General features: G+C 40.1%; 1 protein-coding gene across 1 annotated transcript; it reads left to right on the top strand.

Moving 5' to 3' along the window:
* Nucleotides 1-7,175: 7,175 nt before the first annotated feature.
* Nucleotides 7,176-25,438, top strand: LOC133014455 (lysophosphatidylcholine acyltransferase 1). The gene is made up of 14 exons (XM_061081697.1): nt 7,176-7,298; nt 14,111-14,250; nt 15,515-15,729; nt 19,182-19,294; nt 19,759-19,819; nt 20,014-20,072; nt 20,517-20,551; nt 21,264-21,318; nt 21,637-21,719; nt 23,326-23,451; nt 23,960-24,113; nt 24,392-24,490; nt 24,898-25,039; nt 25,215-25,438. The coding sequence occupies exons 1-14, from the start codon at nt 7,176-7,178 to the stop codon at nt 25,436-25,438; spliced, it is 1,629 nt and encodes a 542-aa protein (XP_060937680.1).
* Nucleotides 25,439-26,910: the final 1,472 nt, after the last annotated feature.

The raw sequence follows: 26,910 nt of genomic DNA, 5'->3' as shown, positions 1-26,910 counted from the left end.
CTTCCTGCTCTCTATCACCCAGTCACATTCCAAAGCCATGACCTCCGCTTTCATCCCCAAACATGTTTGTTTAATTTCATTGTCGCACTTCTGTTTATTCACAAGTGAGAGTGAAGCTTTACAAGGAGAAGATTAAATCACGTTAGAAAACCCAGATTTCCAGTCACTCAGTGCTCTCGACGGTCACGGCCCGGCTTCCTCTCAAGGTCAAAGGCCATCTCGCGAATATTCCAGCTCCATCTTTTCGGTGTCAAGTGTCAAATGTCACATTCATTTGATCAGCACATCAGTCTCACCTCCCGAGAGGCTGACCCTTTTGAGGTGGAGGGTGATGATGTCCCGCGTCAAACATTACCCTTCCGAAGAGGCCACTCAACACCAGTTACTGAGTTCTTTACAGAAACACGCGGGCACAAACACACGTCTGTGTAAAAGCTATCTTTACTCGCCTCCCTCCCCTGTGTCACATGCCTTTGTTTTTGCTTGTGTAAAATTACAGTTGTACAGGTGTCCAGCCGGCAAAGCAGCGCCGACAGACAGGCATGCGAGCGCACAGCCAAGCACTTCTGTTCGCCACAAAGATCTTTTCTTGTCTTACAACTGGCCGTCCTGCCCAACATGTGGCTTTGGTTACAAAAACCCCGCTCTTCCAGCAGGAGCCCCCTTCATCTCCGCGACGAACACAGAGGACGGCGGAAGGTGCTTTCCAGGATGAAGCGGCAAAGTGGCTTCCTCTTTCAAAGGGCCGCAGACAAACACGGCTCACGGATTCCTGTGTTAGCTGTGAGATAGCGCGGCACCTGGAAAGGCCAGACAGGAAGAAAGGACAAGAGGCGGGAGGAGGGAGATGAGAAAAAGGGGGGGGGGGAAAACAAGAGAGAAGCCGCTTAGATTTGATGCCAGGGACGAGACTGGCAGCTCTCTCAGATTTCAGTTGTTCGCTGTGTGAAAATGTGGATTCAAATGCGAACAATCTGACTGCCTTCCCACTCCTATACCCCTCTCATCCTGCACTCATCATCCCCGTATCATGAAATACGAAGATGCACCTTCAAAAAAAATAAACAAAAGCATGCTGCACCGAGATGATTTGCACCTTCACCTGTGGCTTTTGACAAAATCCCCTTTACTGATAAACAAAAAACTGTTTATTTCACCTCAATCCAAATGCAAAACCAAAAAAATGCATGTGTTTATATTCAAAACAAAGACAAAGGTAAAACGTTTTTGTTCACAAAGCCTGGGACAAGGGTAAAAACAAAGGGCCGTTGGTGATTGACACGTCCAGAGAGTCCCCCTGCCAATCTTGCGCACAATCCATTTCCTCAAGCCAAAGTGTTCTCTTTGTGTGTTGAATATGTTTTGGAACATGCCGCCCATTGATTGACATGGGCGCAGGGGCTGGTAAAACATTACTGTGGTGTGAAGCAAACAACGGTCCGTCTGTCACTCGGCCTCAGATGTTTGGCCTGAGGGGTATAGTGGTATAATAGTGGTACGGAAATCTGGACAGTCTCTCTCTTGTTCTCATTCCCCCTCCTCTCTTTCCCCTTTCACTCATTCTGGCCACGGTAAAATGATCACTCTCATGTTTATTTTAAATTCTTTCATTGGCCACTGATCTGCTGTACGTCTTTCTCTGAGGGCCTCTTCTGTTTCAACAAGACACAGTTGGTCTTCGAATTTCCTACATGGCAAATTATTAACGTGCAAGAAGCTGTTCAAGTTCAAAGGTGCACCTACTTAATCCAATGCTCACTAAAGTTTATTTTGTATTATTTTAGTCCTATAATGAACATATGAAGAATAAAGGCTACTTTTAATGATGATATACCACTAACTTCCATTGATAACTTTCCCATCTTTGGTTATCCAGTATACAGCTCATACAGCTTTTGGGTAAATACAATGTAAAACAATGATAATAACACATTTATACTCGTTTAGGATATTGAAACTTTTTTTCCCCTCTCTTCAAACAGTTGGAAGGCATAGCAGTGTGAGTCACCACCTTACACCTTTTTGTTTCAAATGAAAACAATAGGGGAGAAAATGCCGTCTATAAAACGTCCTGGTACTTGTGTATTTCCAAAATGTCATATGGATTGATTCAACACTGGCATTACAATTTTAATCAGCAGTGTAGAACCAGGTGTTAAAACGCATGCGGCAGCCCTCCAGGCCATAAGAAATTGGACAAGGCAGCAGGAAATTGTGTCTCCTCCAGAAACAAGTGTTTTGTGATTGTTTACCCCATGTCTTTAAATTGCATTTCTTCCTTTTTAATTTAAGCACCTCGGCTATGGGATTGAAGGGGGGAAAGAGGGAGGGAAGGGGTAGTGGGAGGAACAGGGGAAACCTTTTCCACTATTTTTTTTTTCTTTCTATCCATCCACTCTCTCCAGTATTAACCCTGTCTGATGTGATTCCTGTCAAATGCAAATGTCACGACCTGATATGGTCAGCCCACAGGGCACGTTGACGACATGCTCCACACCCAAATTAAAATAAGAAGTGGAATGGAGTATGTGTGTGAGTGTGTGTGTAAGTGTGTGTGTGTCTGCCCGCAAAGTATGCAAACCACATTTGTGCACGTGTGTGTTCGACTAGTTGATCTTGACATGGTTGCAATTACAAAAACGTAAGCAAAACATGATTGCCGTGAGAACAAAGAGAAATCAAGTGTGATGAATAAAGCCTCCAAAATACAACACTTTTTTCATACTATGCTTGAGTACCTATATGAACATGTAGTGCAGTCAATTGGTTTGCGAATGGGGAAGTGCTGTGCGGGCACAATTCACCTTATAAACACTGTGTTGCAGGTGAATGATGCTTTTGTCTTACTCAACAATATGTTCCTTTTGTTTCAAAAGAACATTTCTCTCCAAAAGGTTATTTCTCCGATTTTTTTCAAAACTGACCACGTGACAGCTTTGGTCTGAAATAAATGTGAAAGTAAACTATTGCTCTCACATATCCTACATACTCACATACTCACACATACCCCCCCTCCTCTCAAACACAAGCACACACACTCACACTTTCCCTTTACAACCCTTGGCATGGTGTAAAAGAGTCAATAGGGCATAGTATATTATGATATAGAACAAGAGTTCTTTAAAACAATGACTCGGTAATGACAAAGAGGTCACTGATGACATTAATGGTACTTCCAAATCAAAGACTGGTACATTTTTGCTGGCACATATATCTATAACAGAATTGCAGTTTTTGCCGAATGTTGTTCTGTAGCTTTCAGAATTTTCTCAATCCTTCTATTCCACACTACTTTGTCAATGCAATATATGTTATGTGTTGAGGATGGTGCAATAATTATGCACCATAAATGCAGTATGTTTGTTTAAAAGATAAATCTGCAATCTATCTCTTTTGTGCAATAAAGCATATTAGTTATTATTCTCATTCAGGTCCATACTGGCCATGGCTGCGCTAAAGGAGGCAGTACCTACTTCACAAATGAAAGGGTTTGAGTATTATAAATGGACTATAAATACTCTCCAGTTCTTCTAAAGGAGTGGGTGAAAATGTATTGGAACTTGATTTGAGTGATCCATGAGCACTATAGAGTGTGTTCACGTGTGTGTGGGAGCATCCTGTGTGATAGAGAGGGTGGAGCGTTCCATTATTACAGCTCCTCTGGTTGTACTGTGAGATTTTCACCACTAGATGGAAGCACATACCCATTCACGAAACTAAGACCATGCTCAAAATTAGATGCAAGCAAAACGAAAAATACATCAGTCCTCCATATGAGAATGAAAATGATTAACTATACATTTGAAAAGTAATAAGAATTAGCTTTCCTTTTAAAAGGAAATCTCGCAATATTTCTATTAACTGTGAAACATACATACAAAGGATAAATGTCAAGTGCTGCACTTCTCATTTACAAGTTCATGTTATGTGGGTCATCATTCAGTAATTAAACAAAAGTGGCAAAACTTCACCCTTGGTATAGCAAATCATAAATAGTACAAGTCATATGCATATGAGTTCACTGGAATGAAATAAATTAAACATATTTTACCCTTTTTGCATTATGATGCAACTTATAATTCCATGCAATTCCATGTAAAACATCTACAAACATAAACTATGCACATAATATCTATGATGTCATGACAAATCCAGCTGTTATGAGTCATTTCATAAAACCACCTGCACTCAGAGTGTTACACCCACTCGATTGTGTGTGTGTGTGTGTGTGTGTGTGTGTGTGTGTGTGTGTGTGCGTGCGTGCGTACGCGCGTGTGTGTGTACACACCCACGCAAAAGACATACAGCTCTCATGGCCCTTGTAGTACATTCTCAACTAGCCATCCAATAATATATACCAACTTTTATAGCCCACAGCTCCCACTCTAATGATACATGAATACACCAGTTCTAGTCCGCTAATAGTACTGTAGGTATAATACTAAGGAAAGTGGATGGTACTACCCTCAAATTAATCAATAAACAACAGATCTAATCCAGAGAGCGTGCTAGGTAATCAAAGATGGTGCCAATCTTTCAGCTGGTTGCACAAAGATACATGGAGCTGCAGGTCTCTCTACAGTGTTCTACTTTGCATGTGTGCACTCTACCCCTCCATTAACCCACTAGATGTAGCACATGGTTAAAATGCTTGTTCATTTCAATTTCTCAAAGAACAGCATTGCCTGAAATGATTGGCAGCAATACAGGAAGCTACATGTGATTTATTTACGCACTTTTTATCCACACTCTGTTTCAGCAACATACAATCCTTTGTTGCAGTGGTCTGTTGTTATGACATCTTTGCAACAATGTGGGTTAATTCAAACTGAGAATAAAAGAAATGTACAAATGTTTAAGCAATTGCACACTTCCAATTCCACTTCCGTTATACACGTTACAGCACATATGGGAGCCTTAAGGCCAATTTATGCCTCTCCGTTGTTTCTATTACGGACAGATAAGACCGCCCTATCCGTCGTGAAACGCCCTCTCCGAGGGCTTCGGACAGCTTTTCGTACACGTCTGATTTTTCTAACTATCCGTCTTCATGTTGGAGACCCGACAGACCGCTCTTGGCTGTGATTGGTCCGCGAACGACATCATTTCCGTATGACGTAATTTCCGTATTTCCGGGCCTCAAACTTCCCGTTTACTTGTAGCAACAAACACGAACACAACTATGATTCTACGATTAATGTGACGTGTGTGTTAAGCCAGCGGAGTTGTCCGGCTGACGGTGGCTCGTTAGAGCACTGAGGGCATGTGTGCACGGTCACAGACGGTTATAACGAGCTTTCAAAACGGCGCTAGCAGGCTAGGCTAGCCACCATGCTAACTGCGGTGGTAACAGTGCAAGAACCCGCTGTCACGACTTTAATTCCACTTCTATCATGACACTGTTTCTATAATACCGTCAGGTTAGAAGCAAACATTGGATAGTAGTTGTTAGTACCGGGAGTCCCTGCTGACTGTGTGTGGAAGCTGGGGGGGGAGCTAGGTCCGTGTAACTTCTAGCTACATGTAGCCTCAAGCAGATTCAAGCTGTGGAATCAGCAACACAGTTCGGAAACAAGACCGGGGAACCGCTGCGCTAAGAAACGATAACATCAGCATCTTGACACGCTGGGTGTCACTTTATTTAGTTCTGTTAGTTGCCATGGTTCAGTGTGTGGGACGCAGGCTATCATGTAAACAGAGACATGTGGACTTCTTCTTCCCAAATGGGGTAGGCTTCTCTGAGCTCGTCTTCCGTTGCGCCACCTATGGGTTTGGCGATTAATTTTTTCCGACGTACGGACTGTGTCGGAGAAGTAAAAATCAAAAAGACTCTTTAACCCCCGCTGAGACCTCTCCGAGAAACGGACACGTAGTAGTATATAAGAGCCTTTACGCCACAGATCAGGGTGCAGGGCACATTTAAAAACAACATGAGATCCATCATCCACGTAATGTTTAACGATACCAAACAGAAAAAGAGAGCAGAGTTCAAACTTAGAAGGAAGTTAGTGGATATTTTAAGAGCTATTCAAGCTGTGCATATTTGTCAGTGGACAGTCCAACCATAGATGCATTTCAGACTTTTGAGCCCATATCACTATGAAGATATAATTAAATAAATAAATGACAAAATACAGTACAGTCAGACAAACAGATCTTCATTGTAACAATCCAGGGTTGCAAGGAATAGGTAGTGAAGCATATATATAGGTCAGTTAAGGTTACAATATATAGTTTAGATAAACCTGGTTTGTACTTGATTATATTTTGTCCACGATAATAACATACACCACTCATATTGCAAATATCTTTTTTTTGTTGTTCTTTTTTTTAAACCTAGTTTCTAGCATTTTTTATATTTCTTATACTGTTTTGATTTTTTTTAAATATTTTTTATTCATGCTTGCACAAACACAGCAATTAATTGGCAAAGTCTTTGTTTATGTTAACCAAGACTTTACTTATGATGTGCACACAAATTACACACGGCAGTTGCTGGCAATTCAATTATTTGTTCACAGGCTGCCTCTAACCATGCTCCAAAATATTTAGAAAGAGAACCACACAAGCTAATAAAATAGAATAGAAAAACTAAAATATAACTAAAGTAATACAGTAATGAAATACTGTTAGGTGGGCTGACCCCTACAGACGTGTAGTGAGTTGTGAGAGACTGAGAAACATCTGGTGCAGATGTGAAATCACTGCGATCACACTCGGCCGTGGAGGCAGCATCACACCGTGAGAGACACCCTGTGGCGTCCTCTGCGCATGCGCCCCTGCCGGAGCGGAGGAATCGTGGCTGCGCTAGCATCGGCGTTAGCATTCCGGAGCTAACACACTGGGAGCGCGGTGGTGCGTGCGGAGGGAGGAAGGCGCCCTGCACACGGGGAGGCACAGCGACAACGGCGACTTCAATCACCCCCCCAGCTAATCCTCGAGCTAACCATTATCCCTCCATGCTGCCCGGGGAGGGAAGATAACGCTAATAACCCCGGCGCTGCCACCTCAATTAGCGAGGCGGTGTGAGGCAGATAAAGAGGAGGAGGAGGAGGGGGGGACTGCGTTTTTTTTCCCTTTAAAGCGTGAAGACGACCCTCTCTTCCCCGACGGAACCACAGGTTTCTCCCAGCACTGTGAGGAAAATCCATCCGCAGCCTCGCCTCGTCTTCAGCATGAGGCTGCCGAGCCATAGACAGTGTGCGACGGAGGCGGACGGGAAGAAGATGGACCAGGCGCCGCCGTTCAGGAACCCTTTTGTGCACGTCTTGAAATTCAGCCCCCTGGAGAAGGCGAAGGTAAATGTTGTTGTGCCTGCGGACATGTTGCTCCCTCCGCACGCTGCCCTGCCGCGGCTGCTGGTCGAGCCGTGTGGCTCCGGGGCCACCCGGTGCAGGGGGGGGGGGGGGGGGCTGTCACCGCAGGGTCACTTGGCAGGGTCTTTTTCTCCTCTGATTGCTAGAGTTAGCCATCCTGCTAACGTTAGCCACATACATGTTGCTCCCTGGGCTTCTGGCTCGCCGCATCCCCCTGAGTGCTGCTGTACGTTTTAAAAATGGATGCTTGGCTGCAGCCGTGGCGTGCACTTCACATTGGTGAATACAACTGCGAAATTCAATTTGTCACAACCCCCCCCTAGATTCAAATGCAGGTATTTGAGCATGGCCGCTTGACCAGGATGGGCCTAGCTTGTTGCTCTTTAGCTGTTACCATAGTTATTGTGCATCAACAGCACGTGTGTTTGCGGAGAAATGATCATTTATTATAATAATGGCACAAACCTCTCGCTTCCATTGCATTCACACCTATCTCTGTTGCCTATAGCGGGTCGTCCCAGTCAGCCAGCGGCCAACACGTGTGGATGTGCAGGCTGGAGGATGGGATGGGAAACTGACAGTCATGTTCGTATTTGCCCCTCATCTGCAGCTGGGATAGATTCCCCCCCTCCAAGTGTTCAAGTTCATAACAGACCGGTCACCTGATTGAATTCAAATCAGAACAGTTTTGCAGACATGCAGCCCAGTTACCCAGTCTTTGCGGTTGATAATCAGGTTTGGGGCTTTCAGGCTCCCCTGGAAGAGGGGTTCCCTTGCAGGCTGCCTCCAGCTTGAAGCCACAGGTTTTGTGTTTTGGAGCTACGCTGGTCACCATCTATGAATAGATATCATTGGAATGTATTTTGCACATACATTAAATGCAGATCACTTAAAGGCTATGTAGTCTTGTTGATAGAATTGTGTATTTCTATCCAAATTACAAAATGAGAGTAGAATTATGTGCAGATGATGCAACTCTAAACTCATCCTGTATAAGTCTGAGCGTCGTAATATCCTCCTTTAAAACTGTAACCGCTCATAGTTTGGAAAGACGGGTGGGCCCTTGAATCACCTCAAATGATCTCAGTACAGCTTAAATAGTTAGGGAAGTGAGTTTGTGATGATCCGGAGCCCTGAGTTGGCAATAATCATACAATGAGTAGATCCGGATCCATACGTTTGGAGGGATTCAGATGATGTTAAGCTATTTCCCTGCTGAACATCATGTACTACATTTTATCTTGTTCAATTTTGTAGTTCATTCGCACCAGATTCCAAATATCACAAATCTGTAGTTAAAATATCAGCCTGTGTTCTAAAATAATTGAGAGTTTTGTTGGGGAACTCTTCACTCTCGCTCCAAGCTCCAGGATAAGACAGGTGAACCCATGTTTGTCTTTTAACTGTAAAGCTTCCAAAGCTGAAATTGGTAACAGCTTCCCAAAGTTGCAGTGTGCTGACTTGATGTCAAACCATGATTGCATTGTTACCTGTAGGCATAAAACAATAGAGCATATTTATTTCTTAGCATGTTAAATTACCAAACTGTTACCTTCAAGAATACAACATAACGCATTTACTGTGTTAGAGTTAGTAAACCAGTGTAGAACTGGGGCACAGGTGTGAGGTATTTCCAGTAACACTAAAGTATATTGGGTGAGCCTCATTTTATGAATGGCGCTGCTCTGGCATACAAGGTGTGAGATCTTGTTACAGGTAAGAATAGTGACTAGGGAAAGTTCACACACATTTCTTTCCTCGTGGCTTTTCTGTGAGAGGTGGATGGGGGGGGGGGGGGAGTTAGAACATTAGCTTGGTCAAAGCTAAGGGGGGAAGTATGTTCTCTTAGTATAACATTACTCCACAAACAGAGCATTAAGTGCACCTTATTTCCTTAGACTAGTCACATGTTGCTTGTTTGTTTTACCATGGGAATCTATGTGCATATTTCTATTTGCGTAACATTTTGACAGCTGGGCCAAAGGTAGATAAGATATCACATGTAACTCCCTCATTTTAACATAGGATTACATTTAGTTGGCATTTTCTTAGCAACACAGATTTTTCAGTAGACAAACGACATGTGTTTTGACATTACATTAAAGACGTCACAGTAACTCAGCACTTAAAACCTGTTTCTTGTAAACAGTAAGTGCTGAACAAAAACTGGGTCATGGGATGATGGAAGATGGTTTACTAGTCGTTCAGATGTTACTGGGAACAACTGTTTTCAGCATGTTGCACTGGTCTTGCTTTCACATCCATTAGGAAGATGCAATCTGAACTGAAACACAGAGAACTAGAGCAAAACACAATACTTTTGTGTGTGACCTGACTAGACAATACACTGACAAACCCACAGAATCTGATCTAGTTTGAAATGAGTATTGAATGACACTGGGTCAAAAGTATTATGATACCCAATTACTACTAATTTCTATTGAATTTTATACAATACAAGTTGTTTTTGAATATTCCTGCATGATATGAAATACATTTCTAGGGATTAAGAATTAAGTTGCAACTTTCCTGCAGCAATGGAGGTAAATGTTGCCTTGAAAGTTATAGTGCAAACAATTCTGACAGGTTCTCCAACTACTGTTGGCAATGTTGAAACAAACTGTTACTACAACCTCTGCTGCTTTATTAAGACAATACTGTACTGCAGGAAGTAGTGTTGTATATTGTTGTTAGAATAGTGAGGAAAAGACAAGTGAGAGCTGATGGTCAGAGGATCAACCTTCAGCAGCAGGAAAGATCCAGATAATGGAAGAGTAGCTCAGTCTCCAGACTTAAACCCCACGGAGCTGGTTTATTATTAATTGGACAGAAGCTGAGAGAAAAGCAACCTGCTGCAAGTGATACACAATCACAGGAATTTGCTGGGCAGAATTGGATTTTTATTGTAGATAAAATGCCACAGGTTGTAGGTGACAGACCAACTGGAGGATGTATGAGTACTCATTTTGAATTGTTTGTATTGATGCCCGACCATAAGACCATTGCATACGTGGTATGCCCCAAAATATTTTATTTAATTACTTTAATAGTTATTTAAGATTATTCTTATAATATATCCTTTGAGAGATCAGTGAATGACAGCAGCACTCAGGTGGAACGTTTGGCACAGGAGCAGTTGCACCCCGTACTGTCTCTTTGGGGGTAACGTCGGCCCACATGCCAGATTCAGTCTGGATGAGAAACTGAATGGTCCATGTCATCATTGCTGCTGCATTCATCCTGTATTCTACAGGTTAGTAGTGGGTTAGAGTCACCTACGTTAGCTCCTAAAGCTTCCCATGATCACCACAGGTGTCATTGAGAAATGTTGATGTTGTTTTGATTGTCTACTTAGACTAAAAACTTAGTAAAAACTTAGAAACTCTGCTGGGCGGGAGACACTCGTGCCACTATGTGGGCGGGGCTACATTCGTCTAGATAGGTGTTTATTTTACCTGCGTGTCGTCTTGGAGGCGGGTCGCGATAGTATATTGTTTACTTTACACAATGTAGTTCAGCTCCGACACACACAGACTCTGTAATTAAGTCATATATTGTTATTGTGCCTTATAAGCTTATGTTCAATAGGTCGATATTGAAAATGTTTATATTTCTTTGAGTGATAATGTGTATTAACAGGTTTGAAGTAAAGGGACACCATTATAATTGAATGTATGTTTTATGCACTTTAAAATGCAGTTACAAGAGAAATGCTTGTACTTGAAATTGTGTTAAATTTGAATAAGATGCAGTCTGGTTGAGGAACTGAATGCTCCGTGTGGTCATTGCTGCTGCATTCATCCTGTATTCTATAGATTTACTTTGTTGCTGTGGTACCAATCTTGGGACCTGTAACACTTATAAATGCAGGAGCTAATGATTCACTTCTTTTTGTAAAAAGTCAAATTGGTATCGTGGTTCACAGTGCGAGAGTCTGTTAGGTTCCTTTTGTAATCTATGATTCTCAGTTTAATCTAAAGGAACAGCTGTTAAGAAATGGGGACATAGTTAATAACATGGCAATTCCTGACTAATAGCCACATTAGTCAATCGCCTGAAACGTTGGTTTGAGTGTGGTGACTTGCAGATGCTCATTAGCAGGCTCTACTGTAATTCAGTATCCTGACCTTTGAATCCACATAAAGATTTGCTCGCAGTTTTGCACTTTGATGAGCTAATTAATGGATCAACAGAGGTTGGCATAGCCATTACATGAAAACATTTTGCTGTGTTCTTTTGAGATTTGAGAGTATGTGAAAAAATTTCAGTCCTAATACAGCCACAAACTCTTAAGACTGTTGTATCAGACTGAAAGCCTCTAACGTTAAAGTAAATGTAGTTGCCAGCTTAGCTTTGACATGCCTTATTTATATTCCTGAGTGATTGATTGGGGAACTCCAACAAAGACCTATATCTGTTTTGATCCTGTCAGAGTCAATAGATTGTTCCCACACTATATAGATTGGAATTTCTGTCTATTTGCGCTTTTGATTACATGTAGTTACATTATCACCGGAGAGATTTAGAAGGTAATGTTTTTCTCAGTTTAAAGCCCTAGGTTTAAAATGTCAGGTGTCAGTAACATGAAGTATTGCTTTCCATTAAGCCCAGAGGGTGTGGTTGAAGTAAAGCCAATAAGGTCTCTGCTATAAAATTGCTTTTCCCGTTTCTATTTCACTGGGTTCTTCCATCTTACAAGTTTTTTAACTCATGGATATATTGTTGTTTTCCTATTCTGACTGAATACCTGAAGTCACTCAGGATGTTTCCTGTTTTGACAGTTACATAGTTTCTCTATGATGTGTGCTTGCACATTTTAGAGTAATATTTGAGTAATAAATTGTTCTGCATCTCCATCTAACACACAGAGAAACCTTAATGAGTATGAGAAACTAAAAGCATCGCTTCATCTTTCAAGGAAATTGCTTTCAAGTTTGCAACATGTGCACTTTGGAAACAGGAAGCTTGTGCATGCTTCTACTAGCAAAAAAAGAGCTGCAGGCTTTCTGTCAGTGAGCAGATGGTCAACAAGGTAAACCCTGAAATGAAGCCTGATCTGTAACCATGGTTGTGTGTTTGTCACTGAAAGCACATATAGACACAGTTTATAACAACCGGAAAAGTATGCAAACGGTATTCCGCTACACAAAGCCGGCACTGAACGCCTGAAGTCAGTGTAACTTCTAAGTAACCTTTCTGCTTTTTGTAGCATTGCCTGTATTTCAATTCTTAGTGACATTCATGCATTCTCATGCTTTGGGTCTGAATATATCTTTTAACAAATGTATTATCCAGTGGCTCTCAAACATTTCTAGCAAGACCTTTTTATAGTCTTGTAGTGCTTTTTTTCTTTTCTTGAAGCATATAATTCATGTTATAGTCTTTGTAGAGTAAACAGTTTGCAATTCTATAAACAGAGAACCGAAACTAATGTGATGTGTGACTTTGAAAACAAGTGGTAGTATTGGTACATTGTGTCCTAAACATCACGTCATAAAATAAGTATGGTCACGGTTATGTTTGGGGCTAACTTGACAACCAAAACAGAAATGATATTGAGTACTCATTTTCTGTCAGTAGCAACCAAATGTTCAGTTGATTGATGTAAATTTACAATACCACTAGACAATAACTGTCTGTGGATAAGAGACTTAATACTCATTTGTAGTGGTTGTTATCAAGGCAAATATTGACATTAGATAAGGAGTGTTATCAGAGAGTTATAAAAAGAGCTTAAGTAAACAGCCACCATTTAACTCAAACAATGAAGTTCTAGGTTTTGTCAGAGCCTTCAAGAACGAACACCATGTCTTGTAACATTTCCATGTGTATGTTTGTGAAGTACCGTATGCACGAAGGCCAGGTGTCACTGTTGTTTCTTTAAATTGTCTATTACATGTTACACACACAGCTCATCATGTAGTGTCTACTGTGTTTTGTATTGCTGAGCTATTGCAAGTGGTTGTGTGCAGAGGCCATGCTGCAGATCTATTGTCCTTGTATAGTATATTGGACACGTATATAAGGGAAAAAGTCAAGTTCAGCTTTATTAGATCGTGGAAGTTGAACTATAAGCAGCTTCTTTTTGTCTTTACAACGGTTCTTATCCAATGGATAATGCTGATTATCTACTGTGCTCTCGGCCGACGTTTCCTTGGGCAAGAGAATTGCCCCTCATAGAAAAAAACTGCTGCCCATAGATGCATGAAAACTGTAAGTCAAAGCACTTTAAATGGTCATCAAGACTAGAAAAGTGCTTTTATAAATGGACCATTTACCATTTTCAGTGAATTGCCACGGTCCCAAACCATGACCAACACATCTTAGAGGATATACTGCATGGACTAAAGTGAAACTGAAACTGTCTCCAAAATCCCTCATTTACTGCACACTGTTCTCCATTAACCTTCAATCCTCAAACTCCCCAGTGGAACGAAAGCAGTTCCATTGTGTCCATGGCATGCTTAGTGCTGACTGCTTTCGATCAGACAACGCAATGCTCACCACTGTACAGATGCAAACTAGTTATAGTTGATTTTGTGTGATTTAACAGTTGTTACTGATGATGCAACATGCTGATAAGTGTGTATCGGAAATCTCAATTCACTGGCCACTATTTTGAGCATCTTTTTTGTTGTTGAACGAGTGAATGGTGCAGTGATTTATTGTTTCCGGCCCAGGTTGTACCTTGAATAATTTTTTTTAGAGGAAAACAGTTGTGATGAGTGAAAATAATTGTATCGATGTGGATCTATATCTCTAACACTTGTTCCCATTTCTTCAATTTCTTACAGATTGCATTGATGACAGTCACACTATTCCCCATCCGTCTCCTCATAGCTGCATTCATGATGCTGCTGGCTTGGCCTTTTGCCTTCCTGGCCTCAGTTGGGCGCTCAGAGACAGTCGTTGAACCCCAGTGCCTCTGGAGGAGGTGAGTGCTTCATATGTATATTTGTTTGTGTTTGTTAAAAGGTGGATTTTCTATTGCATGAAGCACTACAGTTCTATCCATATTGGGACATTTGCTTTGGAGAGATTCTTGGGACTTGACACCAGCAACAATAGAATGATACAAGCATCAGTGCTGCTTTCAGCACGATAGAAGAACCATATTGAGGTTTTTTTATTTATATGATTAGAATTAATTTGATGCTCGATTAAAACTAGAATAATTGATGCCACTAGTAACTTCTGACTGCAGCTACGATATTTGAGAACAAGGTCCAAATTAAGAAGATCTTGTTTTTAGTCAAACAAAAAACGATAAATCTGATAATGATTTGTTAGCTGTCTCCTTTTATTCGTATTCATCCTTGAGCTTTGATAATTGTCCTGTTTGACCCTCTGCCTTGTGCTCCTTAATCTGATTGTGTAACGGGCTGTGCAGGGAAGCAGCTGTCTAAAAATATAACCTGGAAGATTTATGAATAGGCAGGTGAACGGTGTCATATTGTCAATGGAGACTTAGGTGTAGACAATAGTAGTATTTCCAAAGTGTGGTTCTGGCAAATATAGTTGTTTTTTTTTTTTTTTAAACTGAGTAAGGGTCAAGCAGAGTAGAGAAAGTACAAGTCAGTAAAATGCAGAAAAAGCTACAGGTGGGTAGCAACCGACATCGTCATACCATGATTCAGCATATAGAGGGATGGGTACTAATATGTGATTTTGTGTTTGAGCATCTTAACAACACCAACTGGCAACTATTGATTGAGTTTTGTTTGTTTTCTAATCTTGTATTTCGGTTATATTTAATTATGATAGATTGTGCCTTCTAAAAACCTTTTTTTTAATGATGTTAAGCTTTCATCTTATTAAATTTAAGATCCTGGTTTGACTCTTGCTTTGTCTAGATGACGTCAGTTTTTGAGCTCTCACCAGTCTCTCAAGGCAAGGCAAAGGCAGAACACAGACTCAATGTGCTAAATGGCACTAACGTCAGGTCCTACACATTGTGGAGATGTGTTATTTCTTTGTGTCATCTCTCTTTTCACGGCACACAAACCATATTCATTTTCTGCATTAATTCATAACTTTAACTCTACTCAACCCTGTCATTGGAAATATGCTTATCTTCTATTATCCAGTATTTGCCATTAGAACTTATTGACTTCTATTATAGCAAAGTATATTATGTAAATGTTATGTGTCTACAGCCTTTTTTTAATGAAATTACTTATGTGTAATCTTCTTTCCAGACTGGTGGACATAATTCTGAAGATCATCATGCGGGTCATGTGGTTTGCGGGAGGTTTCCATTGGATTACTGTGAAAGGGCAAAAGGCGTTGCCAGCAGAGGCACCCATCTTCACCCTGGCACCCCACTCATCTTACTTTGATGCCATCCCCGTCACCATGACGATGGCCTCGATTGTCATGAAGGCAGAGAGCAAGGATATACCTCTGTGGGGCAGTAAGTAAACCTATATCTATGACAATAACCTTGATTGCAAAGAGAGGAAACGGATATATGACGGAAAATGGGGAAAAAAAAGATCTGATCTTATCTTCTTGGCAACCTTACAATTTCAATCAGACCACAATCCAGCATCTCTATTCTTAGGAAAACGTATTACCTGTGTTGGTTACTCAGTACAGTACGTGCCTTATGCTGTAATGTGCCCTGAGGCAGGCAAAGGTCCTTTTTTAAAGGCCAGAACACAGCAACTCTCTGTGATGTTGCCGTTGTATCAGTAAAAGAGAGGGAATTGCCCAAGCAGGAAATTATTTCACACATAAAAATGCACGTACACCTAACTGTTGTGGAAGCAGAAGTCAGTTTTCAGTTCTGTCTCAGCAATATAATTCTGTAAAATTTTGGGATTGTCTTGTGCTTACAGTTCTGTAGTGGTGTTAGATTTGGTATACATGACATTGTTTCAGAAATAAAACAAATCCAATGTTCCTGTCTGTTTTTCTCGATCACAGTCAGACAAGAAAGGAAAACAGTAATTCACTGCATCCCTAAAACAGTGAATGCTATGGATATAAAATAAGATTTAGATTTAAGGTTATCTCAACCATCTCATCCACCTGTTGGAGAAGTTTCTCTTGTTGACCAGCAGAGTAATGTGAGGTGATGCTGCCAAGGGGCCAGGTGGGGCCATCTGATACAGTAAAGGCTAAATATGCAACACACAAGTCGAAACTGAATTAATGTCAAATCAATGTGGAGATCACTGACCACTGTTTTATTTTTTATTTTATTTTATATTGTAAGTTATAGCATTTGTACTCTTCTAATAACAGTAACAGTCTAAAATATTATCGCAAATCATGCTAGTGAAGATGCAAACCTCTAGAAGTCGAGCAGCGATTTTAAAAAAAAAAAAAAAAAAAAAAAAAAAAAATCATGTATAGAAATACAATTCTTTGATGCATCGATAATAGTTTTATAACCAAATGTTAGCCCCCTGAATGGGAACATAATTTAGGTGCTGAGGGATTCCCCTATAAGTCAGTAATGAGCCACTTTTCTACCGCTAGTCTTAGTGAATCTTGCCAAGTCACTGCAGCTGCATTTGGACACATTTGCCCATTGACAAACTGATATCTCTCTGAGCAACATGCAGGCAGCATAAAAAAACAAGTATTTTGTTGCAGGATTCATTTTAGTGCATAGTATTATATTATTCTGGTATGTCTGCCAACCAATAATGTCTCTGTTTTAGTTAGCTTGACTAGTCCTTTGGCTTTGCAGAAGCAGGCTCCAGGCCTGGCCAAACGAGTGCAATCCAGAATAAGCATTAAGAGCTGATCAGCCACTGTGACGTGTGAAGAGTCTCTCAGGCCACTTGCTCGAGCCCTAATCCCTTTGTATAGTCAGACAGCTCACAGTTGGAATCCGTTTCTCCTTCTTCATGGTCTAACCCACTTCTTTCTTCATTTTTTGTTATCCTCGCTCTCCTGAACTTTTTCTCCCTCATTCTTTTTATTTTCTCCTCTCCCAGTCAGAGGGCTACCAGTAAATTGTTTTTGATAATTATTCCTTGTCTTAAGATGCACATTACATGTTTTCAACATCTACAGACAGCTGCAAATGTAGTCTAATGTACAGTCTTTCTGTTTGCTGTTCCTTTTTCATTTCATTGTACATTTTCCTTTTGTGGGTCAGCTAAGCTAATGGGTCTCGCATCGCTGGAGAAGAGGCGCCCTCAATGTTTGCCCTGCAGATTATACACTATGCAAATATCATTGAGCCGAGTGCTCTTTTAACATCCACTTTTTCGTCATTGCATTACATCTGAGGAGTTTCTCAGTCTGACACTAACAAGTGGCTGTGCTGTGGGAAAAGACATTGGCAAGTGGTGTGTTTGTGAATGTGTATCTGCTATCAAACAGGATGAGGTATATGTGGAAGAAGGTGAGACTTGATGTCTTTAAATGTGTGTTGTTGTAGTATAACCTATTTAAAAAATATCGTAAGAATAATACCATTCCATTTTTAATACAGTTTTTAATTAGACGAGTTCTCCATTGCTACTATTAGATGAGCACACTTAGCAGAATGGGGATTTTGATTGTTGATGCCCTGACATGTTTGAGAGTGACTGGATTTGCGAAATTACAAACGTCAGTCTGCATTTTGAAACTCTGGCACTACTGTTTTGTCCGTCTAAAGTCCTGACAGGTTTGTGTAGGATGTCGCTGAAACTACCTCATCCTAATTTCTAGCCTCTTATAAGCAGAGGGAAAGACTGTGTTGCTAAAAATGTGAGGCTCATCATGCAACCAGCATTAAGGGAGCATATGACCATGTCTTAATACAGAAGAATATAGCTTCTAAAAAAGACAGTTTTGATAATTTTATTTTCAATATATAAGGTATTAGATTGGCTACTACCACTCTCAGCGTGAATAATCTAATGGCTGGTTAGCAAGGCACATTAACTCTGTAATGCTGTGATACAGATCAGTAAACATTAATGGACACTTTTGCGCCTTTATCAACGGTAGTTTCTCATAGGTAACAAGATTTGTGTTTTACTGTTATATGAATGTCACATTCAGCACAGCTACATTCTTCCACTCTTCACCCCTGTGCAACTCTGTTAGATTGATTAGATTTAAGTGTTTTCTTAAGCGATGCCATTAGAGTGGTGGCTGCTGTAAACAAGAGGATTCCATTCCTAGTCAATACACTGAATTGTTTGTGCAACAGAATTCATCAGATTATTCAACACTTGTAATCTATATATTTAGTGCCGAAATATTTTAGTTTGATCATATTTGGCCGTCACATTTACATAACACGTGGAACTTACTGCGTTCTTTTTGTTGTTTAACCAAAGCACGACATGCAGTTGATTAGGGATGGGCATTATTAATCGACGATCGATTAATTGATCATCAATTTCGTCGATGACATTATTTTTTCAGCGATAAAACGAATGCATGTTCTGTTGCGTAATGTGAGTCTTGAAGGAATGCAATTACACATCTTACCACGGGGGGGCAATGTTTGAAAAAAAAACAACTCCACAGGCCTACTCAGTTACCTGCAATTTTCCGTGTATTTCAAAAGTTGTGTTTAAGGGTACAGCAGCGCATATTTTCAAGTGTAACCATTGAACTGATCTCGTTTAACTGTTCCTAGAGTTGTTCATCTTGTAATACAGATCTCAATGAGGAAACGCGCTGTGTTTTCACTGCATTTTAATACAGCCTATAAATAGTGAATTTTAATATAAAAATATTAATAATTAATCGAAAATCTATTGTTAATTCTCCTGACGATCGATTCAGAAAATTTAATTGAATGCCCATCCCTACAGTTGATACAGATGATGATGAAAAGAAGCTGTGGAAGGATATTTCTTTGTACATTTATATTTCCTTTATTCTCTCTTTGATTTTTGCTTCTAGCTTTGATCAAGTTCATCAGGCCAGTGTTTGTATCACGGTCAGACCAGGACTCCAGAAAGAAGACAGTGGAGGAGATCAAACGCAGAGCTCACTCAGGAGGAGAATGGCCTCAGGTAAGTGATCGCAAGTCTCACAGCTGCCAAATTACGAAATCATTGTAACGCAGCACCTGAGATTTAACATTAACACTCAGCAGATAACTTTCATTGACGCACATGTAATGAATAGCAGACAGAATTGATGTAATAAACACTAACTCTAGTTTATTGACTCTATGGCAGGAAATAAAAACAAAAGGTCATTGGCGACTTATCTCAGCAAAATGTAAACACAATTATAAAATAGCAGTTTAATACATACAGAACCAGGGTTTCAAGACAAACTGCAGTTTTCATTCTAATGAGGACGCTGCTGACAGACCATTCCAATCCAGTATTATTGACAACAGTGTTGGACTAATTGCTCATCTGACTTACTGTGACTTGCATTATTTTGCAAATTCATAAAACTATACATACAACATGCTGTCCAAACTGTATTTTACAATATATAACCTCTTGTCCTCTCTTTCCAACAGATAATGATCTTTCCAGAGGGAACATGCACCAATAGATCCTGTTTAATCACCTTTAAGCCAGGTAGCTCCCCTGCGATCCCTTCTGTCCTCATTGAACTGTCTTCTCTTTTGAAGCTGGCTGTTTCTGTTGAATGTGATGTGAAAATTTAAAACTAAGTGACCTTTAACTTTCCACAAGGCCTTGATATACAAATTGAAAAATTGGTACGAAACAGAAATGTGACTTGCTGAATTGAAACATTATTTCTCTCATAGGGGCTTTCATCCCAGCTGTACCAGTGCAGCCTGTGGTGATTCGTTACCCTAATAAACTGGTAAGATTGCTTCTGTACATTTTGCTAACACACCTTAATAATTGCACAATTATATGTAGAAAAATCAAATTAACATTTTGTTTTCATGCAAATAGTTAAAGTAACATGTATGATGTGGATAGTTTAGCCCATGGCAATAATTATATAAAGGTTAAATAATCATGTAAGGTTTTTATTAGGAAAGCATTAAATGACCCTGTTCAAGTTTCAGCAATAAATACAACCCATTTTATTACCAACTGATTTTCTGCCTGAACCTGATTGCACAGTAATCTTGTTATTGGTCCACAAATATGCGTAGTGTCCCATTTTATTTAGTCCAAGGACTGCAGTTAACGTAAAGCATTACTCCAATACTCTTTTGTATAAATGTTACGTACATATATAAATAATTACATTTATATTCCATTCTGTTTATTGTATTGACATGATGTGCTTTTGCAGGACTCAATCACATGGACATGGCAAGGACCTGCAGCGTGAGTCCCCAATTTCTTTTCATATCTGTATTTTATATGTGGTGTTTATCAGATTGTTTTTAAGATAGAAAAAAATACATGTGTTCACTTTGTAATTCTCAAATTTAAAGATAATTTAAGAAAATTTTAATCTTTATCTCTGTTGTGTTCTCACATTACTAAGTCGGTTGATTCAGACTTCGCCTTTATGGTGCCTCTCTGGAAGCTGTTGGATGTCTTCTCAGCTCAGTTTAACAGAACTATACACCACATATAGATGGCAGTAGCAGTGTGAACAACAGACAACTGCGACACGCAGCAAAACCACTGTACAGTCAATATATAGCGCAACCGCAGCCAGTGTGGCCCGGGCGTAGAACTTAGAAAAACTTGTGCCCACACAATATAACATTACCTTTCATTCCAAGCATGACACAAAACAGGTTAATAGTAAGAACACATTTATGTATCCACGCGATAAGATTGGCTCTGACAGTATTTCAAGGCTGAACTGAAACATTTACAAATACCTGCAGGTGTGTCCAGGTTCAAGCAAAATGTTGAATGGCATCTACTAAAAAATTGGTACCTGTAAAGTGTTCTTGTGGTGTCAACCTTTTAATGTAGACAAAGAAAAGCAGGTTCTCAACTGTGAAATAATTTGCCCTATTAGACATGGACCCTGTTTCACGCTCTTTGTGTTTATTGTTGTTTGTGTCTTTTTATTATCCAGGTTTGAAATTCTGTGGCTGACCCTCTGCCAGCTGCATAATGAGTTTGTGATTGAGGTAAGCATCACGTTGTTTCTCCATACTGTATGTATCAACAGGAATATAGATCATGTCCTGTTTTCCCATGATGACCTCTTCAATGAATTCCAAATTAATTAAAGATGCCAGACATTCATTCTATTCTATTTATTTCTTAAAGATATTCTTATGAATGTGCATGTCCCTTATTTTTATCTGAACTCTGCAGTGTTCTTTTTTCCATCAGTTCTGTTTGTGAATTTTTTATTAAAAATTCTTGGCTTATATAATATAAGTGCACTTTTAATAATATATCTATAGTCAAAGTTTAATAATTATAAACTTCTCACTCTACAGTTTCTTCCCATCTACACACCCTCAGAGGAGGAAAAGAAGAACCCTGCTCTGTTTGCTATCAATGTGAGACGCATCATGGCAAAGTAAGTTGAATGTGTTGTGTCATTATGTTGGCAGTACATCTTTAAATAGATAAAAGACAAATTGTTGCATATTTTATTATTTATTGACACCCAATTTTTTTCCAAACAACAAAGCAAGTAATGCAGTTTAAACAAATCTGCGTACACTCTTATCAATATCATTAAATGTTAGTGGACTCAAAATGGCACTATTTTAACAATAAATATATTATTCTGTCGATCTTTTATTTTGTTTAAAATTTTAAAACAAACTGGTTACAAAGACTACGTTGAAAATAGATCTCCCAAAATACAACCTCAGTATAAATGAAGTGAATATTCTGGTGATTAGCTATTAAGGCCACTTGTATGAACAAGGTTAATGTACTTGTGAACAGCCCCTTTCTATGTCTGAGTAGGTAAGACACCTGGTTAGGAGATGTCCCATACACAGTTGTAGAGGTACAAGAAGAGCCATACTACGAGTAACAGAAGCCCCAGTAGCTGTCCTCAAAAAAACAAAAAAAAACCTGACTGCTTTGAAAAACGCACACCTAAGTGCTTTTGTCTTGGCATAACGATTATCTGTGAAAACCGGTGTTTCACTGACTACACAGTGTCAAGGACATTGCATGGAGTCGCCATTCAAGAATGCAAACATTACTTTTTACTGCATAAAACGTGAGGAGAAGCCTAATGACTGTTGGCCTCACTTTGTGCGGTTGAGTGAAACAAAAATAGATTTGTCACAGCCGAGTCCAGCATTTCTTAACCCAATTGGGTTAATGGGATTTCAAGAGCGCAAAAGGTGTAGCAGAGATGCCATTTATACATGACGTTATAAATATTATTTGTGTATTCAAGTACTGAAAGAATAGATGACTTTTCAGCATGACAATGTTGAAACACTAAAATCATGCAACAGCTTGTAAAGAAGAAAAATTTAGTTACCTGATTTCAATCCAACAAAACCTTTGGAGAGTTTTAAAGAAGAAAGAAAAGCAAATAGCAGCTAAAGAAAATCTGAATTATGACCAAAGACTTTTATCATCCCGATCAGAAAGAGCAAACGTGTTGTCAAAAATGTAAAATAAACCCTCACGTTTTTCAAATTTCCTATAATGACATTTAGTGATTGACATTTTAGTGTTGTGGGTTTTGTTGTTTATTGTAAGTTACTTTTGTCGGTCTCAGCAGTTAGAAAGGACAGAGAGGAGTTCAATTCCTCTTTCTCACAGAGCAAGTGAGAACAGGTCCACCTCTGCACAGCCTCAGTCTGAACTGAGGTTATGAAGGCCCACAAGCACAAGTTTATAAATATTATCCTGCTTTGAGTATGACACCCTAATCATGATTCACATAATTATGATTATGATAACACAGCACCTCCCTTACTTTCATGCCACCTCCTTCATGCAGTGCTTGTTTTAAAGGCTACACTAACTACCTGTTCTCTCATACACCCCCACACACTGTGCTTCACTGCTGTGAGCCTGGAAATCTAAACTGGATGCATACAAAATATGTATATTTCTCTAAACATCAATGTTGTTATATCAGCCTTAAGCAAAATCTTCATGGTTTTGCACACAGTGATTATGTATTGTCTCCTCTGTTCTCTGCCCAGAGCCCTGGGTGTACCCATCACAGACTATTCATTCGAAGACTGCCAGCTGGCCATGGCAGAGGGCCAGCTCAGACTGCCAGTGGACACCTGTCTGCTGGAGTTTGCCAAGCTCGTCAGGAGACTGGGGTGAGTCACTCAAACCTTCCAATGGGATGCACCCAACGGTGAGAACTAAGTGGGGGGCACAAGGGTGACACGGCTAAAATAATCACAGCACACTGGGGGCAACCAGACTAAGTTTCTGTCAGTGGTGTCTGTGGGTGGGAGGGCCTTTAGGAACGGGCCTTTAGCCCCTAGGGATTCCCAATAAATGGTTTAGCTGCCAGCACAGCACAGGATGGGATCTGGAGGGGGATGCTGTTATCTCCACCCACGTGCAGTTTCTTGGTAAATGACCGTCCACTCCCTCTTTGGTGTGATGGTAGAGGCGACCGTGAGGTGTACCAATGCAGGAGACAAAAACGGGGGTGGGAAAAATGTAAATAGAAGTCACTTTATAATTCGAAAATATCGCAGCCCAACAAAATACAGGTTAAAAAGGTGTCGTAGCCTTTTCTGCTCTGACTGTGTCGTTTTATTTATTTGTCTCCCAAACTATTCATCAACATAATGCTTCCTCTCCTCACTCGTCCAGGCTGAAACCACGGAACATCGAGAAGGTTCTGCAGGAGTATGGGAACAGAGCCAGGAAGCTGGAGGGGCAGAAGCTGGACTTGGATGACTTTGCTCAGTTCCTAGACGTGCCAGTTTCCGACATGCTGCGAGACATGTTTGCTCTTTTTGATGAGGTAAAGAGAGATTTTTGACTGTTAATCTCGATAGAACCCCAGTTCTCCTCAGTAACCAGTATTAAACAAATTATAACAGGTGTGATGATAGCAATATGTGCTTTACCTCTGTGCATGATGCAACTCCTGGCAGTTGACAAATTGCTTGGGGGGGGGGGGGGGGGTACATTTGCTTTGTAGCACATAAACACTCATGGTTTTATTGCTCTGTGTAGTGGTCTTTTTCACATGCTCTGTTTTCATCTTTCATAATGTGATGTTCTCTCTCTGTTTTCCAGCAGGAAGATAACTGCATGGATATCAGAGAGTATGTGGTAGCCTTATCTGTCGTATGCAGACCTGCCAAAACTCTGGAAACGATGAAATTGGCCTTCAAGGTTTGTCCTGTTTGAAGCTTCTCCAATCTCCCGGCAGAATATCATTTTCTGTGCTCGCTCGGTTAAAATGCCACATTGTGTTGGTTGTCTCAAATTTTGCAAGCAGAGTTGATCATTGCAGCCGATCTGTTGTGGTTGCTTGAAAATCCAAATTGCTCAAGTTTGAGTCACTTCCATGTTTCGACTTGAATTGCTTTATATAATTCTTAAGCAAGTTCTTTGACCTTAATGCTCACAATTCCACTGAGAACAGATTCATTATTTATGATAGCTGGTGTTATTTTATAAGTCCGTTTAAAGACTGATTTCCCTTGCATGTAATCTCACAACCCTGTCAGAGTGACAAGCTCCGAGGTAACGTCCAAGAGATCTGACTTCTGCACTTCTCCCCGTTTAATCTTCTCCAGATGTTTGAGGCAGAGGAGGACGGTGCCATCACGGAGATGGAGTTGGCAGGTGTACTGAAGACCGCTTTAGGAGTGACTCACCTCAGCGTGTCGCGTCTCTTTGCTGCCATCGACTCTGAAGACACAGGGAAGATTACATTTGGTAAGAGAATAAATAAAATAATAAAACCATCCCTGGTTATTGATTGACCTAATTATTTCTTGAGTGAATCTTTGTCCTAAAATTTGGTTTGTCATCAAAGCAGCACCAACTGGTCACTTTTTTATATCTTGTTTTTTCTTTGTCTCTGGTGCCCTCTTGTGGTCTTTTTTCACAGACAAGTTCAGAGGCTTCTTGGAGCAGCACCCAGACTTTGCTGAGGAGTACCTGCACACAGAAAACCCAGGACTTTACAGCGGCCCCTGCCACGGTCACCGAATAAAGCCCAGCTTGTCTTCCCTTAGCCTGCGAGGCACTGCCACCACCAAAACTTCTAACGGTATCTGCCCCGATTTTACCCACAACGACACAATAGACGGACTCCTCAAGAAACACAACTGAAAAGGTTTAAATTGTAGTGTGAGAAAACATACTCCTCTCCTGGTGAGAGGATGTTTATAAGGGGCAAAGGGTTGTTGGTTACATGTTATTAACTTGTTTGAACAGTAAGGGACTACATTTCAGTAACTATGACGACACAAATGAAGAAGGTTACCTTCCCCTTTTTTATTAATATTGTATCCATGAAGTTTTTCTGAGGTTATTTTCTTTGCCTGGCAACAGTTTATTTGTTACAAATTCCTTTTTTTTCATAGCAAGAATTGTCAAAATGCCAAACACTTGTTGTTTCAGATCAAATGATTGAATACTTGAAGGGCAATCACTTCCTGGGACAAATGTACATTTTTTTCTTCTCCCTCCAACATAGTACTGACTGTGCATGTTTTTAACAAGAGGGAGGCAAGAAAAAAAAATCGAGCCCCAGAGACTGAAGTGAACTGACTTTTCAGTGTTCGATTCTCATTTTATTTGTAACTTTTGATGGTTTCTTTTCTGTAATGGTAGCTGCCTTTTGGGGGGTGCAGAATGCATGGGCTCATGTTCTTTTGAGCAGTAATGAGGATTATTTATCTTACGGTGGGAGGCCCGAGGGTACCAGTGACCATTGTTTGACCACTACAAGCGTTCAGCTTTAGTTGTCACATTTGAGGTGAACTCAGGTCTCTAAGAGTTGATGGTCATAATTGCTATGAGCCTGATCTATATATGTATAAACATATATATACATATAATTATATATTTGATTTTAGCTCAGGGTTCAGTGACAAAAATGAAAATTTAAACTTGTATGATGTCATCATTTTTGATGCTCACTGAGTTACGTGCATGTTTTTTGTTCTCATGACATCAGTACTCTTCTGCCCAGTCATTCCTCATCCACATAAACATCCCTGATGTTTTCTGTCAGGGCGGCAGATTCAAGTGTCTTTTTATTTTTTTAAATAACACAATGTGGACCAAAAATGTATTGGGTGATTTGATGTCACCTGGAAATGTCCTTTTCTTTCAGTCAGTGGTGTCATGGCTTTAAAGGAAAAGATTCACAACGTGTGACCATTGAAAGCACATTCTGTTGGGCGGTTAGGTTTGGTTTTCCAAAGGCAAGGTCATAGCTTTTCCCTTTTCTGCATTACACTGCTATAACTTCAAGTAAGTCCTCCAATCTTCACAGCATATGATTCCTCAGTCTGTCTGAAATCTCCAATGTTCCAGCATAATGTCACTTAACATTGGCCCCTTTGTCACGTGTAAATTTACGATACTTCAGATGTGCATGTTCCTCACTAACTGACGCTTGTTTTGAAAGTGAAACAAGCACCTTCGCTGTTTAATCACATTGTAGGGACCAGTCTGGAAATATCCATCTGTGCTAATATTTATGCCTCATTCTTCAGATTTTTTTTTTTAAATGATGGTGTTATTGGCATGAAAACATTTGTCACAAATATAATTTAATGACTTTAATAACTTCT

The sequence above is a fragment of the Limanda limanda genome, chromosome 11 (genome assembly GCF_963576545.1).
Source record: "Limanda limanda chromosome 11, fLimLim1.1, whole genome shotgun sequence".
In the NCBI taxonomy this organism is placed as follows: Eukaryota; Metazoa; Chordata; class Actinopteri; order Pleuronectiformes; family Pleuronectidae; genus Limanda; species Limanda limanda.
Note: the sequence above shows the minus strand (reverse complement) of the source record. Positions and strands in the feature narration are given on the sequence as shown.